Here is an 18373-nt window from a genome sequence, read left to right on the forward strand (position 1 = left end):
TATCAGTGCTACGACCAGTCCAGTTAGTTACCAGATAGCCTGAGAGCTGCCATATGTTCCTATGGCAGGTGTGCATGAAGGGTGTGAAAAGCCACACAAAACGAAAACTTTTTTGAAGAGATTCCTGGACTAGGGATGGAAATGCAAGCTCGCCCCCTTGAGACAAGAGGAAGGAAACACAGAAAATAATCAAACTACAGGGAGAATTCAAGATTTTAACCAGAAATAGTCCAACACTGCCCTTACCACAACCTTGAAGAAACAAATATTAATATTGTTGTAAAAATAACTAAGAATGGAAATTCAGTTAATTTAATGTTTGGCTGTGTCGGGGTTTTTTAAAATAAATTTATTTATTTATCTGTTTATTTTTGGCAGCGCTGGGTCCTCGTTGCTGCACGCAGGCTTTCTCTAGTTGGCGGCGAGCGGGGACTACTGTTCATTGGGGTGCGCAGGCTTCTCATTGCAGTGGCTTCTCTTGTTGTGGAGCATAGGCTCTAGGTGCTCGCGCTTCAGTAGTCGTGGCTTGCGGGCTCTAGAGCACAGGCTCAGTAGTCGTGGCGCTGAGGTTTAGTTGCTCTGCGGCATGTGGGATCTTCCCGGACCAGGGCTCGAACCCGTGTCGCCTGCACTGGCAAGCGGATTCTTAACCACTGTGCCAACAGGGAAGCCCTATGTAGTTATTTTTTTTAAAAGGGAGCATGGTTCTGATTGGGGAGTGTGTGTTAAATGAAGAGTAGACTTTCCCAGTAACTTAATACTCAACATATGGGATTTTATAGTTGTGCTTGAACATATTTGTTCTTGAGTGTTTGGCTGCTAGGACCATGGGCATCCTGACAAGATATACCTGGCTTATTGAATTAACTCCTCCATATGGCTAATGAGCTTCTGCAATGATCATCTGGAAAAGGAACTATTACAGAAATACCTTAATGAACAGATACCCCAGGGAAGCAAGCTCCTTCCTAATGAACTTGGCCACGTGTTGAAAAGATTCACAGAGGACATGGAGTATGCTGGTTTGCAGCACTGGGTCAGGGAAGTAGGAGTCAGAATTCCTTCCTGGTCACCATGGAGCATATTCTCAAGGTGAATGGTCCCAGAAAGCTTTCTGTTCTGGACTCAAGTATTGAATGTCACCTCTACACCCAGTCATATCATTCTTTAGGAAATAAATGGCAGGTTTGGAAAATATTAGTAATTGTACATCAAAAGCAAACTCTCTGGACAAATACCATCTTGATGGTACTTAGCTACAGCTAAACAAATTATAATAAGAACATGAGACTTATTTTAAAGTAAATCAGCTTAGATCCTAAAACAGCCAAAGGAATTTCTCCAACTATCACTGAAAGCATGAGGGTATAATGCAATGGTTTTAGAATCTTAGGGTGTGTATGCATCATTCAGGGGTACTTGTTTAAAATGCAAAAACCCATCCAAGTGAACTGAATTCCCCAGAAGTATACCCTCAGGATGACTTTTCTGGAAACCACAGTATAGCAGAGACATTACGGACACAGAAATGAGGTTCTAGTCTAGCATACAGAATTAACTAGCTGTAAAATGAGGCAAGTCGCTTAACTTTCCAGAAATCATTTTTTTCCTCCTATAAAGCAAAGGTATTAGACTTCAGATAATCTTTAAGCTTCACTCAAATTCTAAGGGTCTCAGAAGTAAAACAAGCACCATGTCTCCCAACTTAAATTAACATTTGATGCTATTCCTGAAGCTTTTATAACAATGTTCAAGAAGCAGAACCTGAGGCTTGATTGTTTTAGGAACCACAATATGCCACCGGTTACTTAAATTACTTAAATTAAAAAGGATATTGGAATCTAAAGTTATAAAACTAATTAATAATAATAATGCTAAGTGGTACTTATTGCATGTCAGGCTCTAAGTACTTGATATATATTAACTCACTGAGGGGAAAAAAAGAGGACTACAAGAGGTAATCTGAGAACCTTGAAACCAGGAATGTATATAAGAAGGGATAATGTTGAATATTAAATTGTAACTAGTATTAAGGCTTTGGCAATACTTAATAACAACCATGACTACTAAATGCTGATGAGGGCCTCCCTGGTGGCGCAGTGGTTGAGAGTCTGCCTGCCGACGCAGGGGACGTGGGTTCGAGCCCCAGTCCGGGAAGATCCCACATGCCGTGGAGCGACTGGGCCCGTGAGCTATGGCCGCTGAGCCTGCGCGTCCGGAGCCTGTGCTCCGCAACGGGAGAGGCCACAACAGTGAGAGGCCTGCTTACCACAAAAAAAAAAGAAAGAAAAATGCTGATGAAATGACTAATGGGAATGGACCATATTGTGTATAAAACCTGGCCTCTGGAATTGTGAACAGTTTTCGATTCAGTGAAGAAATATCCGTTAGGACCACATATCATGTATTGAGACACCTGTAGCATTTAACACACGCATGCGTTTTCTCTGAGGATATAAGCAAGCACTATTCTTGATACTGCCTAATTCCTTTATGAACCTATGCTTTAGGTTTTCAAGACAGTAGCAAAGCGTAAGATACACAGTTTTTTCCCGTTTTACATTTGGAAGAGGATGATTCAGTGAAACAATGAGTCAATGAAGCAATGACTGGCTTCTTCCCAAGGCCAGCAAAGAGACTGACCATGTGTCTGAAAGATCGAATTAAATAATGCTAAACAAATGCCACTCCACCCTCGACTACAATCACAAGCTCAAGTAACCCTTTACAGACTGCAAACCCAGACTCCTGAAGGTTAAGGCTAGAAGACGAATAGAGTAAGGAAGCTGAGCCCTGGAGAGACTAAGTCAAAAAGCAAATTCAGGAGAAACACAGAATCGGAACTCTCCACCTTCCTATGTGCAGGTTAGTAACCAGAGCTTTCACGGCAAGATGAAACAATTTAGAAAAGAAAAAAATTCTACTTGCTTTCTCTTTCTTTTCATCCACTGAAGCACAAGTATCCTCTAGGTCAGGAGCCCACAAACTACCACCACTAGGCCACCGCTTGTTTTTGTACAGCCCGTAAAAAAACACCCTGAGTAGATTTTACATTTCTTAATGATTGAAAAAAATTCAAAAAATTAAATTACTTCATGATATGAAATTCAAATTTCTATAAAGTTTTATTGGAACACAGTCACACTCTTGTTTACGGGCAGCCTGTGGCTGCTTTCACACTATAACATCAAAGTTGATCAGTTGTTACAGAAACTGTAGTCCCACATACCCTAAAATATTTACTCTCTGTCCTTTACCAAAAACGTTTGGGAACTTCTCAATGAATATAGCATGTGGAAAGTTAAATGGGATAAAAAGAGAAAATGGGGCATTGGAAAGATCAAATTGTGTGTCCATGCTTTCTCCTTTCAATCCATAGCAAGTAAGGCAAGGCTGGCAGAGCAACAGGGAGGGGAGGTCAGTGGTCAGATTTCACGTCACTTTGAGAACGCCGTGAACACAAAACCCTCCACTGTGTAGACGTGAAAATCCTCATAAACTAAAAATTCCATTAACGTATGCTTTCTCTAACTACGCTAAGTGAAGGCAGACACAAAGCACAGATAACCCCTAGCAACAGACAAATTACATGATTCTCACATATTGATGCTCCTTAGAATATACCCACAGTCACAGAGCCTGGGGTTAAGAGGCAGGGAGGAAAGCACCCCACTGGGCAAGTCCTAGGTTAGAACCAAACTACAAGCTCCCATTCTAGCAGGCTCTGACCTTGAGCTAGCCGTGTGACTCTCTGAGGGTGTAATTCTTTTATCTGTAAAATGAGGCTTGATGACCAACCAGAGGAATATTACCTATCTCAACTCCTAAAACTGGAGGAAAAATGAGAAGAGGAAAGAGACGAGGAGAGGAGGTACTTTCTTTTAAAAATACAGTGTTTTGTTTTCTTTTTTATAGTAGTCAAGATACTGTCAGGACAGAGATATCCTCATGGGAAAGCAAAAGGTCTATGGCCAAGCATCAGGCTGCACTCCAGAACACTAATTAGCAAGACTTCAGATGGAAGACTAAGAAACAGAGGCATTTGAATTCAAGGATGTGAGTTTGTTCCTTTCCATTTTTAGGGGCTCCTGGAAACAAAGACACATGTACCCATGCAGGGTGTGTTCTCTTTTCTTTCCCCAGGGGCAAAAGCAATATTTGTCTGTATAGTGCCTGCTGTACAAGTAGCCAACCAGGCATTAGTCATGGATACTATCTGTAATAAGGGGTGGGTGAAAACAGTCAGCACCTCCCTACCACTGTACTCCAAAAAAATGAAGCTTGTTTATCACAGTCCATACACTTGAAACATTTTGGGAGGGTATGGTTCTGTTTATGTACTGGGGTAACTTTATGAAAAAATACTTAGCCCTCTGAAGAGCAAACACAGTGCACCCTCAAGTCTAGACAAGGAAGGTTCATTTTCCGACGGGCAATATGATTTAGGCCAGTAACTCGATTTTTCAGCTTCCAAAAGGTGTTCTTTTTTTTAAGACAAGTGTGGAATCTAAAGCTTAGAACCCTGTTTCTCTCAACAAGTTTAAGTTCTCTGTTTTACAAGTTAATAGCTTTAAACAAGAAGAACAATAATCTCAAGACCCTGAAGAAAACCATTTCTGAAAACTTAGTTAAGTATTAAATATAAAATTACCATATGGGTCAGCACACCCATTACTAAGTATATGAAAACATATGTCCACACAAACTTATACACAAATGTTCAGAGCAGTTATTATTCACAATAGCGAAAAAGTAGAAATAATCCAAATGCACAACATGTAGTATATCCATACAACAGGATATTACTTGGCAATAAAAAGAAATGAAATACTGATCAATGTTACAACATGGATGAACCTTGAAACATTACACTAAGTGAAAGAAACCAGTCACCGAAGGCCACATATTCTATAATTGCATTTATATGAAGTTCCGGAACGGGCAAACCCATAGAGACAGAAAGGAGATTAGTGACCGTTAGCTGAGGAGGGTGGTAGTGAACTGCTAATGAACATGGGGTTTCTTTTCAGCATGATGACAACGTTACAAAATTAGACGGCAGTGACAGTTTTAAGACTTTGTAAATATATTAAAAACTACTAAGCTGCGCACTTTACTTGAATGAGTGAATTTTACGGTTATGTGAACTATGTCTCAACAGAGCTATTATGAAAACCTAGTGAATTTTTTTTCCATCATTAAAAATGACATACTTCATATTTTAGTCAGTATTGAGCTTTAAGTTAAAATCTCATTTTTGCTATCAGTTTCTATATAAAGAAAGAAGAGTCAGGTTTAAGAAGGGTTAATAGATCCCTTTTCCTGGTAATTCCCATCTTGTGACATGTTAAACCTCATGACAAATTGGAAAGTCTTGTGCTCACAGGAAAAGCATTTTTCATTATTATCTCCAAGGGATCCCTGCAGGAGGGTCCATTCTAAAACTATGCTATGCAAAAGCTTCACTGCAACATGTCCACATTTGTATATGAGGGAACAAGGGAGAAAGGGGAAAAAATCCTACTGTGAATCAAAAAAAATCCCCCAAGCAAGGCCATAAATCAGACACAACAGAGCAGCCTAAACACACTTTGTGCTCATACAGACTTACCGCCTGGGTCTTCGGGCCTTGTTTCACCTCCGGCGTAGAAGCTACGTTTCCTACAGCCACCTCTTCAGAAACTGAACTCTCCTTGGTATTACTCAGAAAATCCATTTCATCTTCAGCTTTCGTGTCTGGCATTTCTGAAGAGAACAAAGTGGTTACAAAGTACATTTGGAAAAATTGATTCCTGGGCCTTACTATTTACACAACATGCTCCAGGTTTCATGTGTTTTGTTTGCCTTTCCCTTTGTGTTAAATACAAAGTATTATTTTGAAGCTGGTGTCATTTCTGACCCTGTGCTGAGCTAGTCCCTCATCACCTGGTTATATGGTTTTCTCCTGCTTCTGTGTGGGTTTGTAGCTAAGGTAAGATCCAGTTCAATGTCCACTGAACTTCCATCTTCACTACTGACTTTTTCATGACAATTTGATGAGTGTGGTGCTGTCTTGCACATGGAAAAGAAAACTGACAAGCTTTAAGGGAACAGATTAATAGCTAAAGCTAGTAGTCCATCCTGACCATTATCAAAGAGGCAAGAGATGTATCTGTACAGGACAAAAAGGAAAGAGCTACTGAGAATGAGATAAAGCCTTTGGGAAGAGTCTTTCTTTAAAAACATACTACATACACTCACCTACCCATCACAGCAATTGATAAGACTGAACTATTCTTAATAAATTAGTTTTTGTTTTAACTTTTATTTCTTCCCAAACCAAAACATAATTACACACTATCAACAGCAATTCCTTTTCTGAAGAAAAAGTTTTTTCATGTTTTCTTTAGAATTATGCTCAACAGACCAAACAGTAGTGGTTTTGTTACATGACTACCATATGGTCAAGCTAATACAGGAAGGAAGTGATAAAATGATGCCTGAGGCAAATTTAGGCTTCAACACTTCTTTAAAGGGGACTGATGGTTGAACAGTCAAAATTCACCTTGATAATCCAAACACAAATGGAACTATCAACTCGATTTCATTTGGAAGATTTTCTGTGGTTGTTATTAATCTAGTCACACTACTACTCTGGCAGAGAAAAATGTTCCCTACACCAGAGGGCAGAGGCTCCTTTCACCAAAGAATAAATTATATTATATTGTATTATGTATTTTATAATTATATAAATAAAATATATTAAGATTTTATTCTAATAGCACACTGTGAGAGTGTATACCTTTATACACTGTGACGTATAAAGGTCTACTTTAGATTTAGGAAAGTGACATTCCTATAAATGAACAGTTGTAAGTCTCCTTTCTTTGCCCTAATTTTTTAATTACATAATCTTACTAGCAATTAAAAAAATGGGCAAACACGTTTCCTTGCCCAAAGAACCAAAATCTTTCTTACATTTCATAAAATGTGATTAAAGTTAAAAAAAAAACAACTGACTAAGCAACCCCCTTAGAAGTATTCCTTGATCAAAACATTTCTGACTAAGATAGGGTTGTTTTTGGTTTTTGGTTTTTTTTTGGGGGGGGGCTGTTGATGATTTTTATTTTATTTATTTGGGGATGTGATTTCTGACACATCCTTACTATCCTACATCCATCAACTGAAAATATGTATCTTGGCAAGTAGCAACCAGTTCCAGCGGTAAACAGAGATTAGTGAGGCCTGTGGGGTGTTGGCAGCCCCCTCGGGACTGGCCTGGCTCAGTTATGCACAACTAACTTCCCAAAGCACTGCGGCCAATGCTCCTGATGTGTAAAGGGCTACGTCCCCTCACCCTAACTGGAAGTTTTGCGTTTTCCTCATCTCAATTTCTACTTGGCTTTGTCAACAGCAGTATATAAAAACAAAAGCCAATGCCATGTGGCTCCTTCCAAATCAGCAGTTAAACTGATGTCTCCTCACTTATAAAACAGTATGGTTAAATTCATAAATGGCAGTGTAAACTTCCTAGAAAATACCCTTTGGTCTGAGATCACACTCAGGTGCTTTTTCTCCAGGGCAACGTGACCAGGGACTTTCCCCAAATCCTGGCTATTTTCTGAAAAAAGCACCAATTTCTTCATCACTGGTTACTTCTCTCTGTCCTTTGAGGCCATGAGCATGGAGCACATATGACTCCTCTGGAGAGCAGAATAAGTAACTCCACACACACACACACACACACACACCGAAATCCCAAGCGCAGAGACACAGTTGAAACTTGATTTTCATCTCATTTTCCTTCCTAAAGCCTTAAAATCTTAAACATAATTTCTTAGCACCTTTACTATCTTTGTGTGCTATTAAAAATCAAAGTCTGGAAAAAAAAATCAAAGTCGGCTTGGTTTCTATCTTTTCTCATAAGGTACTATAGACACAAACCTTACATAGTTTGTACTTGCTTGGATTAAATTCTGACTACTGAGCCAGAAAGAGAAATAATTCCAGCCCATGTGGCCAAAGACGCAGCACCCAAATGAAAACAACATAGGCAGGCATCAGCTTACAGCCACTCCCGTTCTTCTAAAATGTCAACCTGCCAGGGCCCCCAAAATAGACTTGCTGTTGTGCCTTCTTTTAAAAATTACAGACCTTCTCATTGAAATTCTGAGACTGTTAGTGATAGAAATTTGTTGGCTGCTAACAATCCAAGACACTTTAATAAAACAAAAAGTGTGAAATCACCAAAAATACTCTCTCAGGTTTCTTAAACCCCTCAACTGGAAAAATAGATTATAAATGGTTAAACACCCTCTATCAGGGAAAATGACCACTGTGTTTAAATTGCTCTTTTTCTAAAGCCACTTCTCTCCTTATTCTATTTGTTCATTTCTATTCATGCCCCACCCCCCAATTCTTAACACCTACTACAGTAAAGGGGTTTTCAAAAATTAGAAAGAACGGCAAGAGCAATCAAACGATAAAAACAAAACAGGCTTCTTACCTACGAGAGCCTGGGGGCAAGCAAGGAGATAGGTCCTCTGTCTATAGCTGGTAACAGGTGGTGGTCGCAAAGTCTGAATCAAACTGACCTTGAACGACTTCAGGAGTCAAAACCGAGTCCGACTCCAGTTTGAACTTCAGCCTCAACCCCCAATGAGTTTTATTCAGATCGTTTCTTTCCACTGAACACCAGTGGTTTCTCTTTGCTCTCTCTGGACATGGTTACCCACAGACGGAACGGGCTGGTGCTGTGTGAGCAATCTGCCTGCTGCAGCTGCTTCACCAAGATAAGCAGACACAACGTCTGCCCTGTGACAGCAGCTCAGCAGACTAGGCTCTGGCGGAAATCCTGTATCCTATCCCCTGCCTTTCGCAGGGTCCTCAATTCCCAGACTGCTGCCCAAGAGCAACAGGCAATGGAACTGGAGGTCTGCTCCTCAGGCAGGAAAAGGAGGGAGTTCCCTTCTCACAGCCTCCACCAATGACCTAATACCACCATTTGGGATGCTGGGCCATCGGCTTACCACGATACTTAGAGCTGTTTGTGAAACCACTCTGACTAAATTTGCTCAGGACACAGACTAGGATGATAGGGCAAGAAAGGAGTTTCAGGTTTGTAAATAAAACAGCACTGTTTGTTATGGTTCTCGACAAAAAGGACTATGCCATGTGAACAAAAACATCTGCTAAATTCCTTTATCATTTTTGAGCACCTGGGATCTAGGCACTGTTTTCCAGGTTAGGAAAGTCATGACTGCACCAGTGCGATAGAGCATTTATAGGCTTTAAGCAGTCAAGCCAGAAGTCTGGAATGCAGGGAGCAAAAACTGCCCAACCCTGAGATGACGTGCCTCTCCGGATGGTGCTGACTGGTAACTTGGCAACCTACCCGATGAACGCCAGACCTCTAAACAACAACACGACACCTATGTTTATACCAGCACATCACAGAGACTCTTAAGGGAATTTGTTTCTCGAACTGTTGATTTCGTACTCTACTTTGCTTACCTGTTGCCGGAGTTGGTCCCTGGAGAGGCGGAATAATCTTCTCTGGCTCCTCCCTTCCAGCAAAGCATCCTGCAAGGTTCCCAGAGGCTTCTCCACGACTACTGCCCATTGGCGGGGTCTCCGCAGGCTGGAAAGCACTCGCCTTCCCTGCAGAAGCACTCTCCAGCTGTTCGTGCCCTGGGCCCGCCTCGGAAGGACAGGGCAGTGACATGTGACTGATTTCCCCCTCTGTCATCAGTTCTCCCGAGGCCTTGACTCGTTCTATGACAGCATCCACTATGCGACTCGCAGCCTCCTCAATCAAGTCCGCTGTCTCAGGCAGAAGCACGGCTTTGGCAGCGACGGTGCACGGCATAGGGGCAGCATCCCTTCCCCTGCCTGGGGCCTTGTCACCACGGCTTGAGAGCTCTGTCTCTGTGGGGTGCTCTTTGGCAGCAGGCTGCGGCGGGATGTGATGCGCTTCCTCATCCACCTGTGTCTCCTTGGAGTCGCCTGTGCTACGGCTGCCATCTGCTCCCCCCACCTTCCCCTTCTCCCAACCCAGGGACACGACCTCTGGGGGTGCGGCGCCCTGAGGGTCAGTCACACCTTTGTCCGGTAAAGCTCCCGGCAAACCCAGGATCATATTCTTCTCCTGACTCGAAGAGACTTGCGGAATCTGGATGTCTGGAGCGTTGTGTGGTGTATCCTTTCTCCCGGTCCCAGTGGTGCCTTGCAGAGCACCGACCACGGCACCATCCAATGCTGCATTTCCACTCACCTCACAAGCAGTGGTCTTCCCCTGGGACTGAGTGTTTTTCACCTCAACATCCAGAGCAGAAGATTGCTCACAATTAAGAACCTCGAACCCATCTGGTAACAGATTTGGCAATGGAGGTGAGCTGTTCTGCTCTGTACCTGAGGCCTCCTGGCTTGAGTCTGCAGCCAGACTCGCTCCTGGTGGCACCAGGCTCTGTGCAGCCCCACCTTCAATCAGCTGTGCGACTGGTGGGGCCACTTCCTTGTTATGTTTAGTTTCTGCGTGAAGACAGGCCAAGGGTGTGCCCAGTGAATTACCATTCCGAGGAGCTCTGTCCTCATCACAGACAGCTGAGCCAGGTTCTTCATGGAATCCCGGGGCCTCTTGTGCAGGAGGTGGTGTTCTCGGCTCTTCCTGCAACGTTCCTGAATGAAGAGTGTTGTCCTTAATGGAGGAACAGGTCACTGCTTTATCCTTGTCTTCTGGTCCCTGAGCTGCAGTGCTCTCTGGAACCACCTGATCTTTCCCTTCTTCAGTCAAAGCGGAAACAGAGGCCAAAGCGGCCTGACCCACATGGAGCAGGGAAGAGTCAGTGACCCCCTCGATGATATTCAGCACTTCAGGGTCTGCTGAGAGGCAGGGACGCTCACACTCCGCACCAGGTCCTATGGGACTGGTATTGCCCATGCTTGGCTGAAGATCTAGAGCAGAGGAGGGTGTGCACAGGCCCGCTACACTGTCTTCTGCTGGCTGCTTCTCCAGATCATTCGAGTCTCCATCTGGGCCATCTCTACAGTCTGTATGTGGTTCAAGAGTTGCTGTTCCTTTTTCATTCTGGGAGGAGGGGACAAGAGAAAGTGCATCATCTTTGGTTACTGATTCACTGCCGGGACTGCCTGTCAGAGAGAAAGTCCTGCCTGATATCACTGCCTGGTCTGACACCCGTTCTTTCTCAGCTTTGGGGACAAGAGCATGTGGATGTGGAACTACCTCAAGCATATTTGCTAAAGGTGTTTCTAGTTTCGAATCTTTTCCTTGGCTTTCTTTATCCAAAACTTGGAGAGGACAAAAATCCACATGTTCCTGGGTGTCTCCATCAGGGTCAGGGGTGACCGTGTTAGCCTGTGGGCCTTCCAAGCAGCTGGCAGTGGGCAGTGGTTGTGTGTTGAGCAGCCCTGTGGTGGTGCCTTCAGGCTGGGTAACTATGTCATCACAGTGTTCTACAGCCAACACACCACTAGAAGTCCCCGTGTTCTGTCGACATGCAGAGGCAGCACAAAGTTTATCATCTCCAGTTGTAGAACAGATGGGTGATTTGCTGTTTTGGCTTTGAACATGAGATGAATCCGTTTCTGATTTCTGGTTTGGCATAACATCTTTTTGCGGCCTGGGAAAGGTTAAATCAGAGGGTGACAATGCCACACACATGCTGGCTAAGGGAGTGTCAAGCTTGAGACCTTCTGAAATCTCATCTTTTGCAGCAGCTAGAATTAACTGAGAGTTCTGAGCCCCTGGAGCATCAGCACTCTCTTCACAACTTCTAGAAGTTTCCGTTTCTGCAGTGCTTTCATCAATGGCAGTTTCTTCATCACTAACGACAAGTAAAGACTCAGCAGGCTTGTCAGCAACCAGGGAGCCAGAGGCAGAGACACCATTTGGAACACTGGCTTTATCCATAGGCTCGTCTGTGACTTTTAGGTCAGAGGCTCCAGCTGTGCTGATATTAGAGTCCTCAAATCTTTCCTTCATATTCTCCCCTGCTGCAAGCACATTCCTCTGGATGGTGGCCTCTGGGTTCACGAGACTGCGTTCCATTTCCCTTGCAGTGTCTGGGACACTGGCACCTGCTGGTGATGGGACCACCAGTTCACCTCCAGAGAAAGACTGGGCCGTGCCGGGCTCCAGGGCTACGCCTCCCTGCAGGACGTGGCCTCCACTGCCTGGAGACTCCTCTGTGGTCATTGCCGACGATTTTGTTCCAGTTTCTTCATTTCTGACTCCACAGGATGGAAGGCCTTCTGTGTCCTTTCCTTTGCAATCAGGTGTGCTCTGACGGCAGCTGTCAGGATCAGACGTAGTCCCAGAGTCCACGATAGGTGCTGGCTCCACCTCGTCTCCTTTGCTCTCCACGCCTGTATTTTTCTTCCTACAGGAAGAGTCTGTATTCTCTTCCTTAACCACACTTGACAAATCATAGGAACTTTCAATCTGCCCCACAGTGCTCCCATGGCAGCACTGAGAGCTCTCAGCGCCTTCAGGAGAAGCAAGCTGCTGGCTGGCTGTGGGCTCTGATGCACAGGGAAGAAACTGACCATCTGTATCTTGGTCACTGGGCAGACTTGAAGGTTCTTGTGCTGTCACCACTGAGGGCATAAGACTGTCCATCTGTGTGAGGTTTGTTTTCTAGGAGGAAATGGAAGATATTAAAAAAAAAAAATTGTCCGGGGGAAAAGATGTCACTGACACCTATAAGCAAAAATTCTGTTGGAGAGAACTCAGTAGCATTCCAGCCTCTCAAGTCACAGGATAAGCCAACCTAAATAAAAATAAATTCTCTCTTGTTCCTGACATTAATTTCCTCTTATAGTTGAATATCCACTAGAATGATAAAAATGGCAAGAATAATACAATATGACTATTTTCTATATTATGAACTTATTTTAGAAAACAGATAAAAACTGAGCCTCAAAAGAGCTCAGTGGCTATCTTCAAATGAGCAGCTGAGAAAGATACTTTTTATAGGGGCTTTAGAGGGGCAGAGGCTGCTTCCATCCCACCTCATATATACAAGTAAAAACAAATCCTGGCCAGTCTGGTAAACTCTCTTCAATCACAAGGCACAGACATATGCTCCCATGCCCTAAATTCTCACTGAGGAGTTACACAGCATCCTTTAATCTCCAAAATATGCTCCGTTCAATCTAGTTTAACAATTTTAGTTATGGGGTTATAATTTCAAAAAGAGCGGCACGGTCGATTCTTTCACCTCTTGATGAAAGCAGTTCCTCTGTTCCTCTAATACTGAATATTAAATAAATAAGAATATATTGAACTAGTAGTACCTAATTCTTGATTATTCTCAGATGGTACTGTGCTTTGAGGATATTATAGGTCATCTCAAAAATAGTTTTTGCAACTTGAAAAACAGATGTAACCAACTATACAGGAATGGTTAAAACAATCATGGTTAATCAACCTGATGGAAAATGCTACGCTGTTATATAAGTGTTAACTATGAAGACCACAGTGAAATAAGGAAAAGATATTTATAACATAATGTTTAAGAAAATAAACAAAACTTATAGTTAATCTAAGGTTATAATTATGCAAAAACTACAAGTACACGTATATAAGGCTTAGGAAAAAATGGAGAAAAACAAACACAGCTGATCTTTAGAGTGGGTTTACCTTTATATCAAAATTTCGGGAATCCTTAAAATGATACTATTTTTTTTCAACACATAAAAACTATTTTGCTATCTTTTTTTTTTTGGCTGCACTGCGCACCTTGCGAGATCTCAGTTCCCTGACCAGGGATTGAACCCAGGCCATGGCAATGAAAGCGCAGAATCCTAACCACCAGGCCTCCAGGGAAGTCCCAAAACTATTTTTATAACACCTGGTTTGCTCTTCGCTCATTATCTGATCTACTACAAGAATCTCACGCAAATCCACCATGCACTGTCATCTCATTCACTTACCCATTCAGTTCCTGTGTCGAGCACTTACAGTACTCCATCATCAGCCGATTCCTGTCTACTCACTGGGTCTGATGTAAAAGTTCACACATGTAAGTGTAAAACGAGTTACGCTCACTAAAGTCCTTCTAATAATAGAGTACATGAAAAATGAATTTTCACTGAAAGCGTCTGTGCTATGCTCCTTAGGGTATTCAAAGTGGCTTGCTTCCCTTCCTGCTGAGAGTGTAACTGACTCCAAAAAAATTATGAAAGCAGGTCATTAAATTTAATAAAGGGTGAACATTACAGAACAGAGATTTGCAGAAAAAAGTTGTCTTGCTTGAAAAATTTTAGATGCTCCTAACACAAGCATCTTCTCAGTTTTAATTTCTCATGGTTTCCTGTAAAATATTCCCACACCTTGCAGGTAGCTTTGGCATCTACTAAGTGCTGTTTTCAAATGGACTATCATTCACCCAGTAAGAAGAGCCCTAAAGGAAAACCTGACCTTCCGGCAGTCTCTTCAGAGGAAAATAAAATGACACCTATTCTGGAACAGATATGACTCGGAGAGGCAGAGGCAGGTACGTCTACAACCTGCTATGAAGTGTCCTGGCCTGCTGCTCTCCGAAACAAGCAAGGCCTGCTCCCAAAGAAGGCTCTGGCCTTGAGCTGACCCCAGATGACCTTAAATGAAATTACTGCCAAGCTTTTTCCAAATCAAATCAACTCTGAAATAAAATGGGTGGAAAAATTATCTAAACTTAGCCTTTCAGATGTCGTGGCCAAGAGAGATGTACTCATGTGACGTTTATATTATCCATAATAAATGCTACCAGGGAGTATGTAATGTTTTTATGTCTGGCAACAACTTTATCTTGAAGGCTTGAGTGGATTATAAAATCTTTATTGTTTTAGTGATCTTTCTACCACACAACTACCAATTTAAATATAGTAACACAGTCATCACTCATTGAAATAGCTGTGAAAAGGCTCCATTTCTGAGCATATTTGGTTCTTATTCTTCAGCAAAAATCTCAGAAACTGTTTAGCTCATTTCGTTTTATAAAGTTAAACCAACAAATTTATAGAGTTAAATAAATTTCCTTTTAAGCCAGGAAAATTTAGTTCTAGTTGTTGCATATTTCTGTATCTGCAAGGTGTATGTGTGTCTTTCGTTATTTTAAAAGCCTGGCCAAAAAAAAAAAGAAAAATTCTCGCAGTCTCCTATTGCTACTACCCCAGTGCTGAGCTCTGTCTCTATAAATGCTAACATCTAATATAGCTAAAACTGCTTTACAGGTTTCACAATCTTTGAGGGAAGCACTGTTATGTTCTAATTATAGTAAGGCTCATTGGGGGAAGGGGTGAGGGCACAAAAGCCTGAAAATGGAAATTTTCTGTCTTACCATTAGCTGCTGTTGGATGTTCATAAGTTTAAAAATATGTCCAGTGCAACTGTCTCCAGGAAGTGGGGGTTCCTGGTGTGGTTCAGACTCAGAGGTTAATGTATAGACGTCCAGCTCTCGGTGATGCCTCACAGAACAGTCTCCATAAGGGATTTCATAGGATAAACTGCTCCAGGAGTCTGGTTCTCCAGTATCCTCCCTGGAAGCAAGCAAACTCTGGTTAATATATATGTATATTCTATACATAATATACATGAATATATTATAATATTACTATATAATAACATATATATATATATGTGTATACAATATACATATATATGTATTCTGCCTCCCAGGCAAAGGTTTAACCCTCTAAGTCTTATGCAAAATTTTGAACCTCATTGCTCTTTGAGGCTCTGCAGCAGAAATTTGGTTTGCACAGTTCCCCAGTAATTCAGGCAAATAACTAACTGTTTCATTCTCTTCATAAGAGGTCATAAATGGGCTAAATGAAAACTGCAGGATTCCTCCCTAAGGATGTTCTTTTGATCAAGATAAAGAGAAGACTGGGATCCTAAAACAGTTAATATTATGCTCACAACCAAATAATGAGGAAATGTAAGGAGGATGGTTTTGCCCTGGTTTTCAAAAAAAGCAAGGCTTATGAAGCGTTTCTCTTAAAATGGGTTATACCATATGCTAAATGCAGTTGATCATATTGGGAAGGGAAGAACTAATCAATCCAATCCGTGCAAGGGCACTCCAATTTTTGTTAAAGATAGGTGGAGGAAGCACTCTCAAAATTCTCTAAGTCAACTATATAGAGGAAAACTATCAATATTATAATGCCTTATCATACTATACTTGTCAATATAATTATCAAATCCTATTTTGAATGAAGCACTTGGTTCCAAGAACTTTAAGCTATAACTTTAAATTTAAAAGACAAACAACTTTGCTCAACTCACATCATTATAGATACACCTCATATTCAAATAAAGCCGACAAATGCCCAGTATGTAAAAAAGCATTTCTGGGATAGGCCTCAAAACATGAATTCTCTTTACGTGGTTCTAATGAACCAGTACGCTGATATGGTATCCCAGAGATTCTGGAAGAAGGTGGAAGGTAGTGTTTGAGATCATTATCATGTTTTAAAATAAAAAATAAAACTAAAGAATTAAGAACTAATAGACATGCCATCCACTGACAAATATGAGAGGGAAACTTTACTTCAACTCTCTCTCCAGTGTTCTGTCTACTAAATCATACCTGTCAGTTCTTAACAATTCACCAGAGAATAACTGGAATTTGAAAGCTAAAAATATGCTATAGTGGAAAACCTGTAACAAACTGGAGAGTCATACACTGGCTGAAGGTAACAATTAAGGCTGCTCCAAAAGAAAACTATTATAATTTCCATACTCAAGAGTGACTCCTAAACAGTTGCTTAAAATGAACTTAGCATATGCTATGCTAAATGTTTCATGCATTTACCAAGCTGCTCTACACTGAGCAAAGTGACCTCAAATAGAAAAGTACCTAAAAGATACTCACTTAAAAGTTCAGCTGAATGACTCAAGAAGTCAATCAGCTCCACCAAGTGAGGGGGAGGCAACGTCTCTGTAAATTCAACTTTGGAGCTTAGGTTGACATTGTCACTAACTCTGCTTAACTGTCTGACAAGGCATTACTGGCATATCTGCTTACTCAGATTACCACTTATAGCCATGCTCCAATTTAAAAAAAAAAAAAAGGTATTTGAAAACAAACTTGATTTATACACCACCACTGAGTGTGAACCAAATACAACAAGCTAGGAGGGAACTGTTTGCCAAGGCAGGGGCAATTAAACAGTGATACAGTCCATTCCCAGCAAGATGGAGTTTTCTACCAACCTTGCCACTATTAATTCTCAAACTGCTTCTTTTCTAATATCTAAACCTTGGGAAATTGCCTTCTGTAACCACAAACTATTTATCTCCTACCTCTCCCATGCTCTCCCCTTCCAGAAGAATGTGCTTTTGTTGCCACAAGTGCTAACCCTTCAATCTCCCAATTCATCATCCCTGTGGATTTTTGTTGCTTCCTAGCCCACCTAGAAACCAAAGACTAGTTAATGCAATTATTCTCCCACTGGCTTGCATGAATATCTGCTGCTATTGACACTCTTCAAACCCATCGTGCCTGTAGGTCTGGGTAAACCCCACCATTCAGCAAGTATTTGTGCCAGTATTCTTGGTGCTGGTGATACAAACGAAAATCCTTGTCCTGTTGAAGCATATATACTTAGCAAGGGAGACAAAAGCAATCAAGATAAATAAAACACCTAGAATTCTGGAAGACAGCAAGTGTGGTGGAGAAAATAAACCAGAGATGAGGGCTGCAATTTGAAATGTGGTGGGTCAGGGAAGGCCTCACCGAGGTGACATTTAAGCCAATGCACTGTCTGCTCTGTATTCAACACTGTATAAAACCTTGGCTGGATCCACTTGGCAAAGTTCTATGACTAAGAATGTTTACTGCAACATTAGGTGTAATAGTACTAAAGACTGGAAACACCCTAACCGAGTCAGTAACTAGAGGCATGTTTGGTAAATTAAAGAACAGATCTACAGACTATTATGGAGCCATTAAATATAACTGAAAAAACAGTTCAATAACATTGAAATCTATATTCAGTGGAATAAGCAAAATAAAAAGAGCAAAAAATATAAGTATAGACAGTAAACTGCACAATAAAAATAGTGTCAAGGTGGCTGGGTTATAGGTTTTCTTCTTCTCTGGGATTTTAATTAATGTCTTGAATAATTTTTTTAAGTTCCTATTCAGCCAGGCCTCGCTGCTGCTCTGTAATGCTTCTTACTCATGTGTGTTAATCCATCCCCACGGGGGTTACCAAAATGTTCTATAATTTCCTCAAAGGCCTAACATTACCCTTGTCTACTTCATTCTCAGGTGACCTTTTCTCCCATCTTAGTGAAAAGCTTGAGGCCATCTAACATGAACTAAACCCATCTTCAATCCACCCAAAAATGCCTGTGCCCGTCTCCTCTAACTTCAGGGCACCT

The 18373-nt window shown here is 41.6% G+C and overlaps 1 protein-coding gene across 10 annotated transcripts in view; it reads right to left on the reverse strand.

The window, feature by feature from the left end:
• Positions 1 to 18373, reverse strand: part of AKAP13 (A-kinase anchoring protein 13) — a 343183-nt gene that overhangs the window by 149300 nt on the left and 175510 nt on the right. For 9 of the 10 annotated variants that reach the window (XM_033414830.2, XM_049707006.1, XM_049707005.1 and 6 more), the window contains 3 exons: positions 15321 to 15519; positions 9493 to 12634; positions 5612 to 5745 (listed from right to left, as the gene is read on the reverse strand). In XM_033414830.2, coding sequence (XP_033270721.1) covers positions 5612 to 5745; positions 9493 to 12634; positions 15321 to 15519 — 3475 coding nt within the window. The remainder of the gene's footprint in view (positions 1 to 5611; positions 5746 to 9492; positions 12635 to 15320; positions 15520 to 18373) is intronic. The other variant, XM_049707009.1, reaches the window with a different exon arrangement.

The sequence above is a fragment of the Orcinus orca genome, chromosome 2 (assembly GCF_937001465.1).
Source record: "Orcinus orca chromosome 2, mOrcOrc1.1, whole genome shotgun sequence".
Taxonomy (NCBI): domain Eukaryota; kingdom Metazoa; phylum Chordata; class Mammalia; order Artiodactyla; family Delphinidae; genus Orcinus; species Orcinus orca.